General features: G+C 35.2%; 2 protein-coding genes and 1 long non-coding RNA gene across 6 annotated transcripts in view; 2 read left to right on the top strand and 1 right to left on the bottom strand.

Moving 5' to 3' along the window:
• The window catches only part of xrn2 (5'-3' exoribonuclease 2), a 256764-nt gene extending 248627 nt beyond the window's left edge, over positions 1–8137 (top strand). For both annotated transcript variants that reach the window (XM_039748021.1, XM_039748020.1), the window contains 3 exons: positions 3421–3493; positions 5764–5911; positions 7749–8137. In XM_039748021.1, the coding sequence (XP_039603955.1) occupies positions 3421–3493; positions 5764–5911; positions 7749–7811 (284 nt within the window). In that variant the 3' untranslated portion in view covers positions 7812–8137. The remainder of the gene's footprint in view (positions 1–3420; positions 3494–5763; positions 5912–7748) is intronic.
• Positions 8138–14303: 6166 nt separating this feature from the next.
• LOC120526823 (homeobox protein Nkx-2.4-like) lies at positions 14304–16561 on the bottom strand. Its single transcript, XM_039749961.1, has 2 exons — positions 15819–16561; positions 14304–15053 (listed from the first exon to the last, which is right to left on the bottom strand). Exons 1-2 carry the CDS (start codon positions 16189–16191, stop codon positions 14380–14382), a joined length of 1047 nt encoding a protein of 348 aa, XP_039605895.1. The 5' UTR covers positions 16192–16561; the 3' UTR covers positions 14304–14379.
• A 4117-nt stretch (positions 16562–20678) lies between these two features.
• LOC120525597 overlaps positions 20679–23763 on the top strand; it is a 141660-nt gene continuing 138575 nt past the window's right edge. For 2 of the 3 annotated variants that reach the window (XR_005632977.1, XR_005632979.1), the window contains exon 1: positions 20679–20811. This is a non-coding gene — a long non-coding RNA (uncharacterized LOC120525597). Of the gene's footprint in view, positions 20816–23763 lie in introns of all 3 variants that reach the window. The other variant, XR_005632978.1, reaches the window with a different exon arrangement.

Below are 23763 nucleotides of genomic sequence, written 5' to 3'. Positions count from 1 at the left end.
ATTTATTCCTAGTCAGTTTTTTTTTTTCTCTTTTCTCTATGACCAGTCACCTTTCCTATGCTACAGTCGAGTGATGGGTAGCAGAACTCCATCTTGGCAAAGCATTTCTTGAAATGGCCCTTGACTTGGTGGACCTTCAGTATCGATGACAAAACAAGAGAAAAGCCAAGCAAAATGACACCTTTTATTGGCTAACTAAAAAGATTACAATATGCAAGCTTTCGAGGCAACTCAGGCCCCTTCTTCAGGCAAGAAGGGGCCTGAGTTGCCTCGAAAGCTTGCATATTGTAATCTTTTTAGTTAGCCAATAAAAGGTGTCATTTTGCTTGGCTTTTCTCTACATTCATAATGGCTAACACGGTACAACAACCTAGTACTGATGACAAAAAAAAAATTGCCATCTTGGCTTTGTATTGGAGAATATGTGATGTGGCAACCAGTATAACAATAAGGGGTCATCAGTGCAGATTAATGTATTTTTTTTAATAGCCTCTAGCATTAAAAGACTGCAAGATATTAACAAGCACATAATACAGGATAACTTGTGTAACGAAAATTTAACAGTTACATACACAAGTATATAGAGGAAGCCTTTGTGTGCTTAGCAATGACTGCAATCCTTCCTTCTACAGCATTAGCATATAGGAAAAATCGGTTTATTGAAATAATAGTACATCCGGCACATCTTGTAAATTGTGATGGTAACCAGCCATTTCCTTTAGTTACTAATCGGTCTTTCATACCTTTTTGAGGAATTTTAACAGTTATTTCTTACATAGCTAGTTAAACAGCTGGTTGGCAGCCTCGTGTAAAGAACAACTAAATTGTATTAAGAGCTGGACTATGACTTGGCAGTTCCAAAAAAATTCTTCTTCTGTTAGTAGTTTTGCTAGAGTGATGGCAGATTGTTCATGTACATAAACAGCAAAGCAACAATTAAAAAACTTAACAGTTCTTTCATGTATGCACATGAGAAATTATTTGCAATTTCTGCCTCAATTACTGTTTAGTTTTATTGTGAACACAGACCTATCTCTCTATTATAATAAAAAAAAATCCAGTAACGATACAAGACTTGTTGACAAGTTGAGACCTTGGCCATGAGATTTTTCAAGTCACGCCCTCCTCTCAACCACTTTTAACCACGCACACGCTAATCTCACCTTTCATTTGTGTGAATGAATTTGACAGACGCAGTTTCTACCCTCTCGGCTCTTAGAAATTTTAACGTTTTCCTCACTTTTAAGTTCCCAATTAAAAAAGACGTATTACATCCAAATATTAGTAAAGAATTTCATCATGAAAGGTTATCAACAGAAAAAATTAGTACACGGGCAATCCTAGCAAATTGGTTAAATACGTATCAATAGACTATGCAGAAAAAGTTGGTGGAGATGAAAACATCAACTTGCAATATCCCAAAGAATAACTACAACACTGTCCTGTCTTCCAACGCATGAATTACTGCAGAAAGGAGGATGTATCCAAGAAAGGTAATGTAGTACATCTTCCGTGGATAACATTACACAACAAAGGAGATCTTGATATGCCATTTGTATTAAAATGTTAAGTTTCCCGCTAGAATTGCTTTTGCAAAGACAATTAACAAATTTCAGAGCCAACCATTTGAGCAAATCTTTTTATTTAGCAGAGAGAGAAAAACAAAATTCAATCACGGACAGTTGTATGTTGCATTGTCACAATGAAAGTCCAAACACAATCAAAATTCAATTCGATTATTGATGAAAATTTAATTCAAAAAATTGTTTTTAGTGATGTTTTACAGTAAAAGTGTAAGTTTTTAAACAGTATTTGTGTGTTAATTTCAAAGCCAAACAGAACAAAATCGTATTATGCAACGAATAACTCACACCATGAAATATAATTATTACGTTTTACTCTTTCTATTATGCATATGTAGCAATTCCCAGGAAAGGAAAAATCTGTTTAAATTGTACAACAGCATCCTCATATGTGAGCAATAGAACCGCAAAGAGGCTAGCGCATAGCGTAGGCATGGGGGTTAGCGTGCGAAGCGAGCAAGTGGCAAAGCCCCCTAGTAATATGAAAGACTAGTTTAAATTTAACATGGATTACACAATTAATCTAAAGAACTGCCACATGTTTACACAACTTTTTCACAGTAGGACATATGTTGCTAAATTTGTCAGGTTTTAAGGAGTGTTTTTTTTTAATATTATAGTCCCATAAATTGTTTCAAAACTGTTATGCGGTTAGTATTTTAATATTTATGCATAATGGTACAACAAATAAGTTATGCTCCTTTGAAAAATGAGATTGTCTCCATGTGGGTATGCATTATATTTAGTATAGCCATTACAAATTAAAGGAAAAACTTCAGTTTAATTGAAAAGAATTAATACAGTTTTTCACTTTCTTGTGTTGGTTTACTGACATTTTTTGCTAAACTCATGATAGCTGAAAGCTGACATCCCATCTGCTTCTGGAATCGTTTTGGTGTTTACATGGTACTTCTGAAGGGAGATAGTTGCTTTGAGATGAGATCTTTTAATGATTTAAGAAAAGTTAACTTTTTCTTTCATAGACTTGGTACCCCCCACAGAATGAATGAATAGTGCTTTTTATATCACCCCATTGCATTGATTCTAGTGCCAGCTGTTTTAATTAGCTCTAAAAAAACACTTAAGCTTGTTAAAGATAATCAGAGTTGTCTAAGAAACAAGTGATTTTGATTGATTGTTTGCCCTTTGTATACAGTGGACCACAGTCCTATTGATTAGGTTTTTGTAAGCTACTCTTTTTCTAGGTTTATTACAAAGAATAACAAGCATGTAATTGTGATTCTTTTATAAGGGCAGCATGGCTGTTGATAAATGTATTAAATGGTTTTAGCTTAAGGACAAAAAGTTACAAGAAGTGGGTGGTCCATTCTGCTTTCTGTGTTCCACATCCCCAAAAGGTATTTATATGAGTTAGTCTGTTATAAGTGGAGTGTCATTTGTAAACTAATAATCTTGTATAGTGTTTTTTAAAAACAGGTATAGTGTTTGCTGGAATATTTTCTAAACTTCTTTTAAACATCACAGTTAGGGGATACCATTGTTGTTTTGAGAAAGTTAATGTTTACATTTTTTTAATTACATTTTAAATGAGAAAGAACCCAACCCTGATTATTGTTATTGATTATTATTTGTATGTATCTTGGTAACTTTTTTTTTTAATTCTTTCATGTGAATGTTAGGCTAACTGGCAACTCTAAATGTTGTGAATATGGGTGTATGTGTACATTGTCAGACTGCTGCTCCCTTCAGGTTGTTGATGCTGGTTGCACCTTGCACTGACAGCATAGTTTGCTGTCCCTTATGACCACTTTGGCAGATGATAATGCATTGCTTTGCTATTAATGTAACAAATGCAGTGTATAATTTATTTCTGTAGATTCAAGACAGCCAGCATCTTTATTAGGCCCAATGCCTGGGTACAGCCAGCAGCAGCAGCAGCAGTATTCCAGGTAAGTCCTGCCCTTCTCTCCTTTATGATTTAATTTGTGGTCAAAATTCCAGTTGTATGTGTGCTGAAAACCCAAGAAATGTGTCAATAATTTAAATGGAAAACTCTTCCAAGTAACTTTAGTTCTACTGCGTAAAGACCTGAACTAAGATTTTTGTTTTCACCTTTGCTGAAAGCTTTAAGAAATGTTTAAGCATATTAGGTAAATCTGTTTTAATTTAATGTCTTACATTGTCTGTAGGGTTTTATTTTTTTATGTTTTGGCATGCTTTTCAATGAGGGTTTATAGAAAAAAAATTCAACTCCAGAGGCTTAAATCTGTATTAGGTTTTGGGCAGGCTAAACAAATTTCTTTTAAGAAGGTTCGCAGAGCTTAATGAGGCATAACTAATAGTGTTCTACCATTATAATTTCAGGGCTGGGCCCACAGCATTAGTACAGACCAGCCATTGATTCTTGCTTCAAACCTCTTGAAGCACTAATCAGCTTCTTTGGTACAACTTTTCAGACCTGACAAGCCTATTGTGGGCCTGTGTCACTGTAGGTCAGTAGTTATTAGAGGCAACTGAAAACAGTTTCTTTAACTACTTACGTCTCAGCTGAATTAAATGCATAGGGAACTTGGCGGTGGATTACAGATTCAGAATCCCTATAGTGGGAGGTGATGAAGAGAATGTGACATGGTTTCATAATAAGGGATACAACACTTTTTTTTTTTTTTTCATTTTTTGTGTTCATATAAAGTGAATAGGCATTCCAAGGTTGTATTGGTTTTTATATTGCCACATATTGCTAAAATGTTATTCATGGAGAGATACAGAATTAGACAGTTTAAGCCCTAGAAGGGATGTTATTGCTGGTGTGTCTTTACTGCCTTCAGATGAAAGGCAAAAGCAGAATATTGCTTCATTTATTTAATTTCATGGAATTCTATTAAAATGAGAATTGCTTTCTGAGTCCTATGACCCTTGAAATGTTTTTCATTCTGTCAGAGACTGATTATTTGCAGCCTGTTTTTGAGATTTAAAATGACTTGTGCTGATAAAGGTTTGTCAACATACACTACTGCCTGGAGGAAGAATATTGTATTTATCTTTAAACGGATGCATTACTTTCATAATGAGTATATTTGGAATTTTAATTTTGTCGTATTTTTTCTTTAAAAATAAAAATGTCTAAAACATCATTCAGTACAATTTAATGAAGTCTGCCTCTCAAAAGGTGTCCACTAATAATCTAAATATGAAGAATACTTAGCTACAATTTTCTAATAAAGTATTTGTTCAAGTGTTCTTTCCTGTGAGTAGACACATCTTATTTATTTACCAATCTAGATTTGACCCTAAGTCACATTTTTATATTTTTGATTTTTTTTTTTTTTCATCTTGAAATAATGATTTGCAATACTTTTACTAAAAGATGTAAACGTATGTCACCCCAGACTAAATATCTGAGGAAGCGGTTGATAAATACTTCTGAAAGGTTCTTCAGTGCAGCCAAACATGCATGCTTTTAAGTAGCAATTGAAGTGGAAGTGGTTTGGTCTCAGTATTTAGTGTTGGCATAAATGTCATCATCAAATTTTATGTATGTGTTTCCTCTTATAACCCTAACAGTATAACGTAAGCAGTTTTGTTACACAATTCACTTTCTTTAACCTCTCATTTCTTAGTTTTACTTTTATGACTGACAGCATTTAGAGTTGATGTCCACAGTAATTGGAAATTTTTTGATGTTAGAATTATTTGATGAATCCTAGTTTATAATTGATGTTGGATCTGTGTTCCCATATAAACTGTACACCAAATGTCAGTCAGTCTGTGCCAATTAGTGCTTATGTTGCTAGGTCACCATGGTCAATTGAAGACTGCATCAATAGAACTTGAAAAGGTTTCTTCCCGATCAGACCTTCTGACATATTAAGTAGAATAATGGATGGGAAAATACAGCCAAGGCCTCTAGCCTAGATTCAAAATACTCTGCAGTAAGAATCCTGTTACAACCTGCAATTAACTGCAAATAATAGACCTCAAGCTTGAGTCTGGACATCTAGAATATAAAGCCTAATTCTCCTGTATTGCATTTTTATTTCACACATAGATTGTGTGTAGACTGTTGAAGTCTTATTTCTAATACCAACAAAATAAACAAACTTATATTTTGATACCAAGTGTTACCAAGATATTTTTTTACTTTATATGAACTAAACTCTACATGTAATTTGATATTCTCAAGTGCATATATAATGCAAATATTTCCTTGTGTTTACAGAAATTATGGTAATGAACCTTCATTGGGTTGGAATCGAATGATGCAGTCCCAGAGGTCTGCTTACCAGCAAAATCAACAGAGAGGGCCAGAATGGTCAAGTGGTTACCAGCAGCGTCCTAATGATCTTAGAGATCAAAGGGGAAGACAGGTAATATGTTGTTTTGCACTTTGTAAAAAGATTTATGAGAAAATGTATTGATTTTTCAAAAGAATACAAAAGCAAAAAAAAATTTGCAATATGAATTTCTTAATTTTTGATGTACATTTGCATCTGTGCATGTATCTAAAGCTGATGTTTTTGCAACCTCTATTTCAGGTTATTGCCAGTGTGTTTCTACTTTGAAATGCAGCAAATTTTGCATTTTTAATTTCTGTTTATATCATTGATATTTTTTCCACATTATATCTAGATAGTTTTAGGCAAGATTATTTTACACTTAAAGCTGTTTTTATCTTAATTTAAAAAGTGTAATATACAATGTGTACTCAGCTAATGGAGAACAATATTATTGCTGTGATAAAATGTTTTTAATACATCAGTTATTACAACAGTGTACCCTTCTTTTTAATGATTACTTGATTACAAAAAAATAGTTACTACACTATCAAAGTTTGCTGTAAATTGTAATTGTGAACTTTTTTTGGTCTCATTTTGCTCATGACACAGCACTTTATTCTCATTAGTGTTTTTGGTAATTTTATAACTCTTTAGTAAAGAACATTGAAGAAATTCATACTAAGCAGCAGCAACATCAGCAAAGTATATGTATTTGCAAGACATTTGTTTTAATGGAATAAATTTTCAAATATATATACTCATGAACATTTGACTTCCATGCTTAAGGTACATTTTGGTGTTTTGATTCCTTAAGTGTGATCTCTAATATCTATCTTTAATTTATGCTCTTGCATTTATCATGTTCTTGCATTTATAGGCATTATAATGAATTTACTTCATAGCTACGAACATTTACATAATTATATTATGCTCTTTAATCATTTCATCATGTGAATTTTGAGAATACAGTATGTTTTTAAATAGCCAAATTCTTAATAGAATATTAAATATGTACTCAAAACAATTAATATATAGATATTCTTCCTGTGTATTGCCTCATTTAAATATATCTTAATTTCACTTAGTTTAATTCACTTGCAAATTTTATTTTTGTATGGGTCAAGGTTGAGAGTATTTATATGAAAGTCTCCAACAAGCTCTGTTTCATGCCTTCTGCTTTTATGTATTGGGTAAGGTGCATTTTAAAATGTGATTTTATTTCTTTGACCATATTTTTAATTGATATTACACACTTATTGTTGACTATATTGCACATGTTTTAAGGACCCAATTTGCAATGTAAATGCTTAATAGTGCCAAGATTAGAAGCATTGCTGAAATTAGCATAGACAGTATTACATAAGATTGCTAAAAATTTTTAATTCCTTTGACCATCTTTAATGTCAAGTTTTTGTTAATTCTTTGTATTGTGTTATACTTGATAATTGTAACCCATAGAAGTAGGGCAAGTTATGTTTTTGAAGGTAACTTGACATCAGAGCAAGAAGAATGTTCTTACTGTTTACTTACTGTTTTGTGTAAGACTATCATTACGTTGTTGGGTTGCCAGTCTCACCTTTAATACTATCAAAAATGTTGACCTGTTTGGAGTGAGAAAAAGATATTTTCATACACTTATCTAAAACTGTTTATGCAGTTCTAAGTCTAAAGCATTTTTAATAAAATTGCTTTATAAAGAAAAGTACTATATTACCTTTAAATCACTTCAAGGTTAACATTTTAAATGAATTATGAAGGAAATATTAAAAGCATGTATGATAAGTACAGCAAAACACTTGTAATAGAATGGTACTCATAAATGGAGCAAGTGGAGTTCATCACAGTGATTTGTATACTGCTAATTCATTGTATGGCCAAACATTTGTTAATGATATTTACACTTAATTTTCATTTTTGTTTTTTGTAGGGATACAATTCTGGGAGGAATTATCCCCTGCCACCTGCTTCAGGAAGATACAGCTGGAACTGACTGTAATAAGTACAGTATGCACCATATCACAAAAAGGGACACTGCCTCGGTGGAAAGCGAAAGCCTATTTAGTATCTTATTTTCTCATAATTATGGTTCCTTTTTTATTGTGAACAGTGCTTTTTTTTCCCCCAACTAGATTAATCTGTTACAGTTAAGACATTAGTTTTGTGGATTTGTGTGTAGCGCCCTCCTCCCCCAACCACCCCAACCCTATTTCTGCAGTCTGAAATTAATTGTTGGCATTATCAATTGCAAAATCATTTCATTTGTAATTCTATAAATATTTCCTTGTTTAATTTCTTACAATTTTTTTTATGTATTTACACTTTTTTTAAATAAAACCACAACACACAAATACTGTAAAACGTTGTCAGAACATCATTTACACAATAGACAATTTCTTTTACCTATTGTATGATTTGTTAAGTTTTGAAATTTTTATCCTCAAAAATGTCAGTATTTTATATTACATTGTTTATCCATTGTAATTTGTGGCTAAAAAAACTGCAGAATGTGTTCTCAACAGAACTGAAAACACAAATAAAATCTTAAGTAAAGTTTTCATTTATGTGTGTGTTGATTTTTTGAACTCTTGTTTTTAAAACATGACATGAGCTTTTTTTCCCCTTTTCAATTAAAATATTCAAATTCTTTTGTTTTAAATTACGTTTTGCAGATGTGAAATATATTGTAAATATTGTCATCTGTAATCATTTCTTTCAGCACACACCCTATATCAACTTCTACATTGCTCGCATTTCTTTTTCCTCAAAGGAAAACTGGTTTAATTTATAACTTTCTTTCCCATTCACTGTTGATTTGAAATCTGTTTTCCGATTGCATTGTAAGATGTGAAAATATATTTTCTGGTTTGACTTGTACATAGGTTAATGCCATTAGTGTTATCTAAATTAACTGAGATTAGTATTGAAAAAATAATCTTACGTTTGTAAAGTTTGCGTTTCTTTTTCAGAGTGGGGCTTTTAGCATTTACTTCAGGGTACGCTAGCCCTGCACAAAGAAATAATAACTAAATTAACGTAAAAAAAATCCTCCTGCCTCCAGTCTACTGATCCTTCGGAAGTATGTAAAGTGAGGGACGTCTTCTGTTCGGTCGTTTTTCTTTCGTCATTTATTTATGTGTTTATTTATTTATTATCGGCTTTGATTCCCAGTAGCAACCCCTGAATTAAAGCTGATAATAGCGACACAACCTTTATGTTTATGTCTGTGTTTTAATCATCCCTCTATAAATTTAATGAAACCCAGGACTACTGTCGAAAATAGAGTCGTTTGTAAAAAGAATTTATTGTGTCTAATCCGGGATGGCGGCTGTAAAATATGTGTATCCTGAAATATAACTTTTTTTTTTTTAATTGAATTGATTTTAACTCTTCTGTAAGTTTTCCCGTAAACGTAAGTAACGGTCATGTAAAAAAAGAAAAACCATTTCAGAATCAGAAATAAGTTCTTACAGTTGGTTTTGCATATAGTTGCTAGTCCGATTCGGGATGTAAAGTTTTACACCGCATAATGTGCATTAAACATATGTTTTTCATCCTAATTAAAGTACCAATTTGGAAATATGAGTTATTCGGTTTATTTTCGATTGCTCACTTTTGATATGAAGTGTTTACTTTTTCCGTTTCCTTCTACCTACAAAACGAAAAAATCCATAACATCAGAGTCAATTACATAATCCAAAGCATCCCAGTTTCTCACGCACCCCAATTTGGATTTTTATATTGTGGCATTGGTATGATTCCACTAAATTCTATCTTTCTAATACTCGTTCCTCACCGAAATTGCAGTTGAACTCACGGGTGTTAGGCGTGTTGGGGGGAGGTCAGCTCTCTTTCTTTTTAAAACCATTTTTATTACATGGGTTCATTTAAAATTGCAGGCTTTTACGGATTATGTCCATTCGGTCATCTTCAGAGATGGTTCACGTCAATCCCTCCGTTTTTAAAGGTTCGCACTAGCGCTGGTGTGCTCATATTCAAGTGATCCTTGAACCGATCCCCGACTTTCAGGTCATCCATATTCCCTAGACTTTACTTTCCCTGCTCTGCACCTTTGTCGGTTAAACGAAGGATGAATGAAGCTTTGCATTCCCAAAACTCCGAATGGACTCGAGGACGAGTCTAGTTAGTTTCATGAATACAGAATGAAGCGCCGATGTGCGAGTGCGCGGAGGGAGGAAGGCGCCGTGCGCGTCTGCCGGAGGTTTTGAAGACGAGAATGTCAGCTGGTTGGCCTCCTTAGTGCCTTATTATGTTTCTCGAGTGGCTGTGCGTGTTATCAATAAACTGTTGAATCTGCAGTTTAGTCACTCTCACGTAACTTTGACCTTTGAACCAAATTATTCCTCTATAAAGCATCTAGATTCTAGACACCATTATGTGTAGTTTACTGAATTCGCGGAACTGTATTTCTGTTTCAATATTGTTTTTAAAACGACACACCAGTTCCTTTTTTGCCTGGGCGGGCTCGTTTTGTTCAAAATTGTACGGCAAAGAAACTGAAAAAATTGTTTAAGCTTTTGTGCAGTTTTTCCAAAATTGTTTTTTAACAAGATTGCGTGACAGTGTTGTGACAGAAAGCTAAGCTGATGCGAGCGTCATATAAAATGTCACCAAGTCGATTACCTTTGAAAACAGTGATCCATAATGCCATGGTATTAAATGACGCTATTTGCTCGATGTTAAAGTACAGTTCACGTCCACGATCGTGCTTCTGTATCCCAGGTGCGGTTTTAAAATACCGAATGTGTAAGTCGCTAATCTTTCATTTCCAAATTAATCAGATGTCTGCACACCAAAGTTCAAATTAGATAGCTTCCTTCTACGCAGCATTAATGAAGCACACGAACTGTGCCAGTTGTGTTTTTTTTTTTCTTTATTTCCATGACGCTAAATGTTAAATTTGAACTTGTATGGTCTCCATTTGGTGTATAGAGACTTTTTTTTAGTTCGAGTAAAATACTTTTGGGTTAATGTATAATGCGGATGGGTTTTTGGAATTTAAGGTTGCTACTATCAGTATTCATATTTGCATTATTTTTAAGAAAATTGTTGGATTGGCATATCCCCGAAGATGACAAATAAGTATGTGCAAGCTGTCATATTTTAGTTTTTCATCTCATCGCTGATCTTCTGCACGTCAGTTAAGAGCTAGACGAACTCTTAATCGTTTGGCGATCTTCTAGTCCAGGTAGCACAGTTTTTAACGTCCCAGATACCGATTAATGCAGCCATTTCTAGCCTTTGTAACTGTCATTTTCGTCATTGCACCATTCTAACGAGTAATTCTTTTTATTATTTATGCCAAAGAGCTTTCGCCTCATTTGTGGCATTGCTGTTGGTTTTCCATTCATTGTGTAAACGTATGTTCGAGCAGTGGAGATTTGTACGTATGATTTGTAGGGGATATGGTGCATGCATTAACTATTCAATGCAAAAAAAAAAAAAATCTCTGCTTCAAAGAAATAAATGATACATTTTTTAAATGTAACAATAGCAAAGCTATATCCAAACCCTTCTTTTTAAGCTGTAAGCTACCGCAGGTGCGTTTTAGTCATTTAAACCTTCCACATTTGTACCTCTTGTCCTTAAACATTTCGGTTGCTAAGTAACAATTTAAGAAGAACATTTCCCGCTCTTTCAATAAAGATGCTTATCCACCTCTTAAGTTAATGAGTTTCACCTATTCAGAAATTCGTATTGTAATGAAGTTTCACAGCTAAGCAACATGTTGGGCAGTATCCGTTTTAATTATACCGCCACGAGAAGGAAAAAAAATGCAATTGTTACTTTTTTTCCTCCCGAATTCTAAGTAGTTAGTAGTGCGCGTAAAAAGTATATAAGCGAGCAGAAAAGTGCGTTATTTGTGGCAGGCGTCGTTGTCTTTATTAATATATTAATGTATTGGTAAATTTAATATACAACGCCCGAGAGTGTGGGGGAGCGTACATTTATTCTTTTATTATTTTTCAAGCTAGTAATTAAGTTAGAAATAAAATAAGAGTGCTCCTGATTCTAAAATTCGTGAAGATTTTACTAGGGAATTCTCGAGCACACCTAAGCAATACAACGCTTACTGCTGTGAGGCTTTGACGGCTACGAACTTGTACAAATGAAGCATCCTCGGTCTCCATCTGATGAGATTCCTGATGTACTGAGCCAGCAAAGTCCGTTATCGGCCATGATCAGTGTTGTTTTGTATATGCTGTCATTTGTTTTAATGGGTGACGTTTAAGAATTTTTTCCAGTGTATTTGTCCATTTATAGCACAAGTATTAGGTATATGTGAATTAAAAAAAAAATCCATTACATCTGCACACGCAAATTGCTTACTCTGATAAACAAAAATGGACATTTCTGTAGCTGATAATCAGATGAGCCTGTAAAGGTGATCGTGAATGTCAGATAGAGATTGTGTGTGTGTGTGTATTTTATATATATATATATATATATATATATATATATATATATATATATATATATATATATATATATATATATATATATATATATAGTGAGAGAATGGTCTATATAGATATAGAAATCTAGAATTATCTGCGATATTAAATATAAAATATGCGCAATTGCTTATTTATACCTTTATAAAGATTGAGCATGGGGAAGGCGCTATATAAATGTATTTATTTATTGTCATTATTACACAGGGATATTTTCGTATTAGGACTGCCCCGAAATCGAATATTATAAGTGCAAAATGCTTTCAGAACGATTTATTGTTTGAAGTTAATATTTCACGTGATATTTGATTTTCTCAATCTTTTCGGTATTTAATATTTAGAATAAGTAAAAGGAATTCTTTATTAAACCTTACTTTTTAGCTAAGGAGAATGCGGTCCAATAAAATGATACAGCCGATATGACTGGGAAGAATCCCAGAACTGATTTCTGGCGATCACGCCGTGTGAAGGTTGAAGAAGCAGTAAGTTCTTGATATTTCAAAAAGACTGCCACTTGAAGTCATACATATTATTTCAGTTTATTGTCGGTGTATTTAATATTTTACGTGTGTTATTTATACTATGTTCCCTGTAAATTAAGACACCATTATCTGAAAAATGATTTAAGACCGAGAACCTTAAAAGATGTGTTTTTAGGAACTGTCGCCGGCGGCACATCTTGTCGAATAAAGAGAAACAGTAATGCGTCGTTTGGGCCGCAGAAGACTTGATGTCATAAATAAACAGTTCACTATGCAGAAAATGTAATAGTAATAATTTATTTGTTTAAAGTTGGTGTTAAGAAAATACCGACTTTGTATTTCTTAAACCAGGTGCACTGATTGAACAGAAATAAACCATTGGAACGGTCTTAAAACTGACAACAAAAAACAAACAAATCCATTAAACAGCTGTCCGCATTCATATGGGGAACAGAGTTGCAATAATCGAAAATAAGAAATGGAAGCTTTTGGCCAGTAAATCAGCATATTGAAATAAAACTTAACAGAAATCCGCGCGTTTCGAAATGTTCCAATTATTTTCTGTATTTTAATGAAACTGAATGTTTAATTTCCTGAGTCGTTTTATTTTAAGGAAGTGGGTGTGCCATGGCGCTACTTCCTTGTCCTGGCATATTTCATGCAGTGGCTCGGGGGTGCGGTATGTGTGTGTGGGTGGGCGGGGGGGATTTGTGTGGGGGCTTTTGCATCAGGACCAACAACATTCAAACACCCCCATCGACCTTGAGTTGCAGTTCAATTTGTGTTCAATCAGATTCTAATGAAAATGCACTTCAACAGCATCCTTATAAAATTAATTCTTCAGAAATAGGTTATGCTTCAAGTGATTTATTGTTAAAGTTCAATTGGTTTGTAACATATATACAGCAGCCACCACGTGTCTTCCTTTAAATTACAAAAAAAAATAAAATAAAATTAAACAGAAATGTTGCTTTGATTAAGACTTTCTTAAAACATTATCATACACAGGTCTCAACTCTTAGGTGTTAGCCAAATATACAGTGCCTAAGGAGGTTATTTCTACGCGTCTAAAGAATTTTACAATACCTATATAGTTTACTTAAAATATTAACTGCCATATTCTAGGTCTTCGAATGGATTTCCACTTGGATTTTTAGTTATTTTATTTATGTCACCTTTAAAAAAATCGCATATTTTTTCGTATCCCTTTGCGGGGTTGCAGTTAGTGGAGCAGCATTCACAGTTCAGTTGAAGAAAAATTTAATACAGTAACATATCCTATTCAGTGTCCCGTGGAAATAAAAAACAAAAAAAAAACCAAAACTGATATTATAAAAGTAAATAACAGCACTCAAACGGTTTCTGCTGCGCGCGCAGTCGGGTGCGCGCGTCTTCGTCCCGCGTGTTTTGCGCATCCCGCAATGTCAAAGTGAGCCGCCCTCCTCGGTGAAGGGAAGTCCTCCGGATCACAGAGTGCTCTGGGCTTCGGCCACTGCAAAAAGGAAGTAACGTGCCTCACTTTCTTCGTTTTTTTTTTTGTATTTGTTAATTTCTTGTGTCGTACTTAATTTCCAAGAAATAAAACAAAGTGGCCCAGCTGGTCCTACCATGTCCTACCATACAGTAGGTTAGGGCTGACCATGTTGGTGGTGTAATCTACAGCCGAAGTGTCTATCTGCGCCATATTGGTAATTTGGCTGTGTAGAGACGAAGGGCTCGGTGACATTTCCTCCAGGTCTGGGGCCTGCGCTAACGGGTTCACCTGCTGGTTTTGGTGCTGAGTGATGGCGTTGTTAGAAGCTGCCATAACCCCACTCGACCCGGTTTGCTGCTGTTGCTGAACTTGTTGTTGACCGGGTGTTGGCGTGCCAGAGCCGTTTTGGCATGGTTTACCATCCTTGACCAGCACTGGCACTGCCACTCGCCGCGGGGACTGCTGCTGTTGGCACAAACTGTTCTCGTGCTGAAGTTGCTGGGTTGCTTTGTCCTTGGCTTGTCGTTTCATCTTATACCGATGATTCTGAAACCAGATTTTAACTTGGGTCGGGGTTAGGTGAATCATGCTGGCCAGGTGTTCCCTCTCAGGAGCCGAGAGATATTTTTGTTGTTTAAACCTCCGTTCGAGCTCGTAGACCTGTGCCTGAGAGAAGAGCACTCTCCTTTTTCTCCTTGGGGCAGCGTGCAATGGTGCCATCGACTTGGTTGCCTCGGCCATCCCTGTTAAGGTTCCCATTCCCGCCATGTTCATGCCCGTGGAAGGTCCCATGAATCTGGAAACTGCGGGGAAACAAGAGAGCAGTCAATAACTTAGCTGGAACAGAAGCAACTCACTCGTCCCAGGGTTCAAAAGGACGTACAAGGAGCCGAGTGCCGGAGGCGTCTTTTTTCATCAAACGGCACAAAAACAATTCCGGGTGGCATGGTCTATGAAAGGCACTGTATAAGGGTAACTACACTTGAAAGTGACCTCTGCTGTGCTCAAATTAACAAGACAGACAAGCTGCAGGCAGCATATATATATATATATATATATATATATATATATATATATATATATACACACACACACACTGTGTATGTATATAACAGATATACATATATATTTCTGGTATATATCTGTAACTCTGCATTTCTCTTCAGCACGTGCACTTGTATGACAGTAATTTTATGGTTAATATATAGTAACGAACACCGGTGACAAAAAAAAAAAAAAAACTTTACTAACACACAACGCAGACACACACTGAAATATTCTCTTTGCTGTAACACCTTTCAGATCTGTTGGTTTGTCTCATATAATAATCAGATTTCATGTGCGCTATCTATCTAATATACACTACCATTAGTATTTATTTTATATAGTGGCTTATCTATCTATCTATCACACTACTATTGGACATTTTTTCATCTATCACACACTACTTTTGGTAATTATTTTTATCATCTATCTATCTCTATCTATCTATCATACACTACTATTGGACATGTTTTCATATAGCGCCCTATCTATCTATCTATCTATCTTGTAAATTATAAACTTACTTGTTGAATATCTGGGGTCCGGGTTGGCTCCGTACCATCCAGTGGCTGCTGCGCTATTTCTCATGGTTTCTTGGTAGGACGGCAGGTCCCCCATGTTGCCAATACTTCCGTTGCAGTAGCCTCCCATGGCACTATGAGAAAACTGAGACACCCCGTGTGGCATGTGGTAGGTCGTAGCCGCCACGGTGGCGTTGTGGCCCATGGTGTGTTGTTGCATGCCAGGCTGAGAAACCTGGGGTTGCCGGTAGGCTCCCAGCGGAGAAGTGAGGTTTCCTGTGCTGTCCATGCCACTAAACTTCTTGTAGGTCTCCTCGATGGGGCTCAAAATATCAGTGACTGAGAAAGGCGTCGTGTGCTTTGGGCTCAACGACATGTTTCGGCACACAAGGTGGATTTGTGGAGCGGATGAGCCGTGTTGTTGTGTTAGCTCTCTCCTTGTGGATGTCTACGTAAGAGAGTGCTTGTAGTCCGCCTGAGATCCGATTGATCGCCTTGGAGAAGGAGGCGAGCCCTGGGCGCTCTTATCTCGGGTTTATTGTAGCCAGGCGCCAGGTTTACGACAAACATAGTGGGCGGAGCGACGGCGCAAACGAGCAAACAATAGTCATTGACATCTTAGCGAGATAATTGGGCAAAATGTAGTTAGTTTCATATTAAGGGAAGTATGATGCCAAACAAAATATTTGATTAACCGATTCCGCCCTCCCCCTGCCCTGCCTTTGACTATGGCTTTTCGTTTTTATTCCCCCATCAATTAAAACATTTGATGTACGTGAAGTCCACCTCTAGTAGATACCTCGCACCGTTAGTTGCGCTATTTTATACCATCTCATTGTTAGACCCGGCGTGTCTGAGGTCAGCTGGACCACTGCCCTTCTTTCTGGTGAATGCTATACTTTCTATAAACTTAGAGAGCACTTTGACCAAACACAAGCACCTCGGTGCCGAGTGAAAGAGCTACAATGGGGCTTCTGCTTCATTGTACAACAACCTAATTTATGCGTCTTAAGCATCATTTTGTTCCAACCGAGGGGGGCACTTCCAAATTAGCTCAAGGTATCAAATCCAGTGAGGAGAAAGAAATATGGATAGAGATCCCATCTTGTAAGTATAATGCTACCTGAAGTTTGAGGAGTTTCAAAAATGTTACAGACAGCAATTAGGAGTTCGAAACTGCAGGATTCTTGATATATCTATCTATCTATCTATCTATCTATCTATCTATCTATCTATCTATCTATCTATCACATATAAATGTTAATATCTTTACTTAATGCAAAATGTAAATAATAACCAATATCATTTGATAATTTAAACAGATTTATGTATACTATGCATACAGATACTTGCGCCAAATTCCTATTGTCAAAATGTAACGCAATTCAAAAAATGTAAGACGTGTTGATTAAACACACAGACAAAACCGCAAAAACAATTCTGCAGCCATGTTCACATTAAATTTACTTTTACAAGAAACTAATTTTTTAAAATAATTACCATAAACATTATCTATTTTTGTGTTTAAAATAATTACATTGCGTAAGTAATTGAATAACATTTCATGTCGATTGCTGTCGTTTCGTATCAGTGCTTCTTTTTAAACATGCTCTAAAGGTTGCGGTGAAATTGTTTTTTCAGGAGCAGTTTATGCTAAAATGTATTTTAAACAGTTTCTTTGCTGATTTCTCATTTTCCCAACCAAAACAGCGCCCACTTCTACCCCAGTATGTTTATTCTGGATTCATAGCGCCTTATGCATGAATTAGCAGCACCAAAGTTTTTGTGGACTGAGTGGCGACAGTTTGAAGAAGATGGAGAACTTTTAAATGGTCTCAATAGGGTTTCTGGGCTTTTCTAGAAAAAAAGGGACACGGCCAATAAAAACTACACTTAATCCCTGGTCTGAGTATTTCCATTTTCAGAAAAAAAAGAACTCAGACCTGCAGAAGTGCTCCGCGAGCAGGTAGTATTACAGGATTTGTATTTTAATTTCTTTTCTTTATATTTTAGCAAATGATTTTAGTTGTTATATTAACTGTTGATCTGTTAATATATTATTTGAATGTTTAAATATTTAGTTTCAAGTTAAAATAAACATAATCGGCACAGAGATTTCTAATAAAAGAAGTTTATTTAAAAGTGCAGAGTAAACCTCCAATTAATTTGTGTGAGTTTGGATTCAAATACCTGCACAAAGTACATTTTTTTCCACTGAAACTGACGAGCAGTTGAATCCTGAAGATCTGAGGAGCATTAGCGGGGGTTACCTCTGTCTGTGTAGATCACTTGCGGGGTTGTGGACTTTTCTTAGACATGCACAAGGAATGTTTATTAGTTAAATTAACGCAAATTAAAATTGCTTCTTGAAGTTTTCTACTAATATTTGAGGGAATGTTGTTTTTACACACACATCTTGAGTGTTACTGCAATACCGCTGGTTTAACGGACTACATGGCCCGTTACTCGTTTTATGCAGTAGATTCGTTGATAGTGCCCGCTGCATGGAATATCTATCTATCTATCTATCTATCTATCTATCTATCTATCTATCTACATTAATGTATACATCAAAATTAGTTTGAAGTATGTTATTTCCAATCAGGATGGGCAATGTTGTTTGACGCTATTGCATACCCTATAAGTTTCAAATACCTTCGTGCTGAGTAAACCTGGTGTGACGGTGGGAGCGTGTTCTGTGAAGGACTGGTATCCCTACCTTGACCCTGTCGCTGCTGGAACAGAATCGGGCGCTCGCGACCTAATATTGGAATCAATTGGGAATACAAATGAAAGGTGATAATGGCGATTGCAGCCAAACTTCTGGCTTTAAAGCAACAATAAAGGAAACGTTACAGGTGTGCCTTATGTAATAAGTTCATATTTAATGTTAATTTTACATATTACATTACTTTGCGTAAAATTAACAATAGTTTGCAGAAGCCAGCGAAGTCTTTCAAAAATGTCATTATGTTATAACCTGTATGGGAATTATATTTAATTGCGCAAATGTCTATACTTTTGATCCCGTTAAGGAAGTTAAGTAATGCATCTTACATTTTTGTGACCTATATGATGGAGAAATAAATAATAATAATAAAAAACTATCGCTATGTGTTCTGATCACGTTAGGCTACGCCTATCCCTTAGATGATAAAAGTAATTTGTATTGTTATGTATCTCTATTGACAAGGACAGATTGAAATGACTAGTTTAGAGCTAGTGTAGATATGTTTTGTGTTTCTGATCAGACATATGTTGTTATACTTATGATTATTATAGGTGGTTACTTATAACATATTAGTTGGCCGGCCAGTCGGCAAACATCTGCCGCGTCCTCTCAATAATATATATGTGATAAAGTATCTGCTAAATAAAACACACACGCATATGTATGTGTGTGTGTGTATATATATATATATATATATATATATATATATATATATATATATAAATGTAATTATTTGTGTTATTGTAGTATTCTGTATGTGGGTGTCTTTTGTCGGTATTTTATTATTGTCAATGTTCTGAGAAGACATACAAGTAGAATTTCAGCTATACTATTTAGACAACATGCAATGTACACAGGGCCATAACCCAACTTTAAAAGTATGTGTATATTGTATCTGTCCTCTGTACATACACTACATACTTTTACCTTTACTTCTCTATCTATCTATCTATCTATCTATCTATCTATCTATCTATCTATCTATCTATCTATCTATCTATGTGTATGTGTCTTATCTGCGCGTGTGCGCACGCATGGCCGTCCATTTTTCATGTACTACTTATAATCGAATGAATGTCAGTTTGCTTTAGTAATTAAGTTAATGTTGACAGTTACAGCCGGCTGCATATCCACAATAACACTGACGTTATAAAACCCGAAGACTTTTCTGTCATTCAAAAGCACACTACAAATCCGTTAATATCAGGGCTGCTCTAATATCTTAGAGGTTTCCTGAATACCCCGTACCCCTGAAGTAGACGAAGCAGGTTTAGTAGTGTTTTTTTAGGTCGTGTTATGTTTCCTAAATAATGAATCACTTTAAGAATGTGTAGCACGATTCGTTTAACAACTTCATTCAGTCCGATATGTTATTCCTCGCTTTAGTACCTCTTCCTGTCACTTACAGTTCTGACACAGAAGAGTGGCGGCGTTTTTCCCTATTTCACAAACTCTAGTAAAGCGAGAAGGAGACGAGCACCCTGATTACATGACAGAATCTGTTAACCCAGAATGCCAAGTATCTCTATGTCACAATACACATATGAAGAGGCCAGCGATTTTCAGCTCCCTTACACTACAATTGCAGCATTTCCACTCTTTTCTACGTGCTTAAATCAAAGCTTTCTCCTTACCTGGACACGAGAGCTAAGCCCGGTAATGGTGTAAGTTTACTATAGTTACTCGCGAGTTGTATTGTTCGCCGGCTCTAAGAGAATTTGGGTCACGATACGTGCAGCAGCGATTAGGCGACATGTTGTGTGCTGCAGTGGCGGCCCTGGTTATGTAATACGAGTGGATGAGCGCACCCTTCAACCTGTCAGCTCTCAAGTCGGAGCATGGCCTTTAGAGACAAGGACCAATGATCAGATTGAGGAACACGCCACTACAGCACACGCTGCTTTGCCGCTTTGAACTGAAGTAGCTTTATTTTTTATGCTTTTTCCCCACTTTATTGCTGCCATCACTTTTGTCAAACTATATTCCAAAACGCACTATTGACTCTGGTTTTGAACTATATAGATCTGGAGTTAGAAAGGAAGAACGAGCTTCAAAATCAGGGTCACTTGAGAGAGAGCGAGAGAGAGAGAGAGAGAGAGAGGGGGAGAGGGAGAGAGAGAGATGGTGCGGCGGAACCTCTGAAAGATAAACCACTGAAGGGTACCGATGATCCTGACCGACCGCAGCGACCTGCGCCGCGCGCACCGCCCCACAACGTGCGGCCGTACACCGCTAAACTGCGAAAACTTATGTCAGCTTCACTTGGTAGGTATGTGTCTTATTTTTACCTGGGCACCTGCAAAAGTGCACATATCTCTCTGCGGAATGTTCAACGACAGACACTGCAATGGAGCTGTTCAATGAATTAAGAGTAAGCTGGTCAGTTTACAGCAACGCTGACATTTTGTTTTTTCTTGTTATACTGCCGCTGTAAATATGTAAATTAATGTCTAATAAATAGCAAATTAGCCCACTGATTCCCTTAACATGAGCAAACTAAGTCAGAAGTATTATTTCAAACAATTTTAAAATTCTAATTAAAAATGTAATAATATTAGGGATACTACTACTTTTAATACAGTTTGCCGCACTCGGCTAGTAGTATCAACACTGAGCAAATTACCATCATCTGAAGTATTATTATTATTTATAATAATAATAATAACAATACTTAAATAGTTAGTACATCCATGCTATACATGACTCGGTTTTTAAATAAATTATAGCTCAGTGAGGTCGATGCTGCTGCTAAACTTGATAGAAACAAAACTACAAAAAAGTGTGTGGTTTTAACACAAAACTGTACTACAATGGATTATTATGTAATTCATAACTTTAGTAGCGATTTGATTAAAGCAATAGACCTAATCATACTAATATATAAGCTCGATAATAAAAATAATCAAAAATGCTGCTGTTATTATTATTTTTAATGCTAGAATAGTACCAGCGGTAGCATTAACACTTGTATTAGCAGCCGTAATTGCTGACAAGTTTCTGGAATACTTTTATTTTCCGCTCATGCCCAATAATAATAAAATAATAATAATAAGCACATTAGAGTAAGTATTAACAGCAGAAACAGAAATAAAATATTACAGAAAATAAAAAATAGTGATTAAATATTTTGTCGTTTGGTAAACTAAACTGTATTTTCAGACATAAATAATAAAACACAATTCTTCCCGTATTACTGGATATTTAAGTTAAATGAACTAATAAAATAAAAGAAGAATAACAAGATTTGTGATTGTAACGCTGTCTGACATGACATTTGTTCACTGTAATGTAATCTTTAAAAAAAACAATACATTATATTAATACATGTATTTTTTAAAACATTCGCCGTTAAAAATAAATGTATACATTTTATTTAAATATTGGGTGATCGTAATTTAAGAGTATTCTGTAAGTTAGTTTCTGAATAGGAATCAATGTAGAAATATGTAAGCTCTTAAATCGATCAATTATATTTTAATGAAAGTAGAATATTATTACAAAAAGTTTGGATTAGGAAATAACGAATAGGCGAAATAAATAAAGACTTGCATACGTTTTCCTGTATTTTTATATAAACGTCTCATATAAGCAGCAGCGTTATATAATGTTTAATAACCTCCAAATGTTTTTTGGAAAGTATTTTACTTACTTATTTCAAAAATAGTGAGCGCGCTTTTGGAGTTTGTAGTGTGTCTTCATTATTATAGTGAAATGTACCCTAGTTCAGAAATTCAATTAGAAAATTTTCTCTGCTACAGATAAATAAATATATATATATATATATATATATATATATATATATATATATATATATATATATATATATATATACTGTATATACACACACCTAGGGTGAGTACTGAAAAAAAAAAAGTTTGCAGCCTGAATCTGAAAATCGTATACTGTGCTTACTTAAATATGCTGTAATGCCTGAAGTCCAAGTTCCTGCTATTTGTGGTTCATAGTGTGTGTTTCACTTTTCCGAATCAAGCCAAAGTAAGTGCCGAAAATCGCAAGGATCTTTTATTTCTAAGGTGGACAACAATACGGTTCCTTCTCGCCTATAAGTTAGAGTGTCCCAGGACGGGTCTCCCACACACGCCACAGCCAATGATAACACTGCGTTTGATTTTGTGGTGTGCGACACTTGATTCTGAAACATGAAACATACATTCATTCAAATATATAAATAGCAGAATATAGTAACTCATATATTTTTATCTATCTATCTATCTATCTATAAAACACGGTTAAATAAACGCATCCATATATACCGTATGTGTATGTGTATATATATATATATATATATATATAGGTGTGTGTATGCATGTATTTTCTTTAGATTTGTTTATATATATATATATATATATATATATATATATATATATATATATATATATCACAACTAGTTAAAAGGTGTTGGATGGAGGGTTGATATATCCTTTACATGCAGCCCAAAACATCTTTTAGACCCGTCACGTATATCATGGTGGACGGAGGACTTCCTGTGGAGGACTGGGTGGGTATTAATGACCACTGCCCAGTGGCTTGTTTCGTAGGGAGTTTTCCTTGAAGGTATTGTTCGTGTGCCTTCATTCAAATGCTTTGCATTGTTTTATGGCCACCCCAGCTGTTCAAAGACACCTGCCTGGCAGCATTCTTTGGATGAATAGCTGTGCAGCTAACAAGTGAAAAATATATTATTATACTGGAAAATGTGGAAGACGTTAGATGATATTTCATTTTAATTTCGTTATCAGACCATGTTTTTTTTTTTTTTTGCTCTTTTCATTTCAAAGAAAATTTTTACAAGTAAAAAAATGTAATACATTTCACAGTGCAATTCATATTTGAAAATCCTAACCCAACTAAGAGTTTCAAGCTAAATGATTCTTACCATCATTTCAATATAACAAGGTTCGTTTTTTTTCTTGTATAACTAGACAATTTGATAGATGTCTAAGTGAACAATTTCCTTTGATTGCCTGAAGCACTTTGGTAATATTTAGTTGCACACCTGAACAAAGGGCTTCCCAACAGGAGCGATCCATTGGTGCTTGGATGTAATTATTCAGATATAATCAAACCGAGGAGTGGCATGGGCAGAAGTATTACATAGGTTATAAAAAACAGAAAAGAAGTAGTGAAACTCTGAAAAGGCCCTGAAACTCTGAGGGATGAAGCTGTAGGCATCCATGCGTTTTATACCGCGGCAAA

Source organism: Polypterus senegalus, chromosome 3 (assembly GCF_016835505.1).
Source record: "Polypterus senegalus isolate Bchr_013 chromosome 3, ASM1683550v1, whole genome shotgun sequence".
Classification (NCBI taxonomy): domain Eukaryota; kingdom Metazoa; phylum Chordata; class Cladistia; order Polypteriformes; family Polypteridae; genus Polypterus; species Polypterus senegalus.
This window is presented reverse-complemented; position numbering and strand designations above follow the sequence as displayed.

What these genes read in the sequence shown, in the direction of transcription:
- LOC120526823 (XM_039749961.1), bottom strand. Translation starts at nt 16,191, where the DNA reads ATGTCGTTGAGCCCAAAGCACACGACGCCTTTCTCAGTCACTGATATT. An exon ending in GGACCCCAGATATTCAACAA is followed by an intron (nt 15,054 to 15,818) that starts GTAAGTTTATAA and finishes GTTTCCCCGCAG; the next exon opens with TTTCCAGATTCATGGGACCT.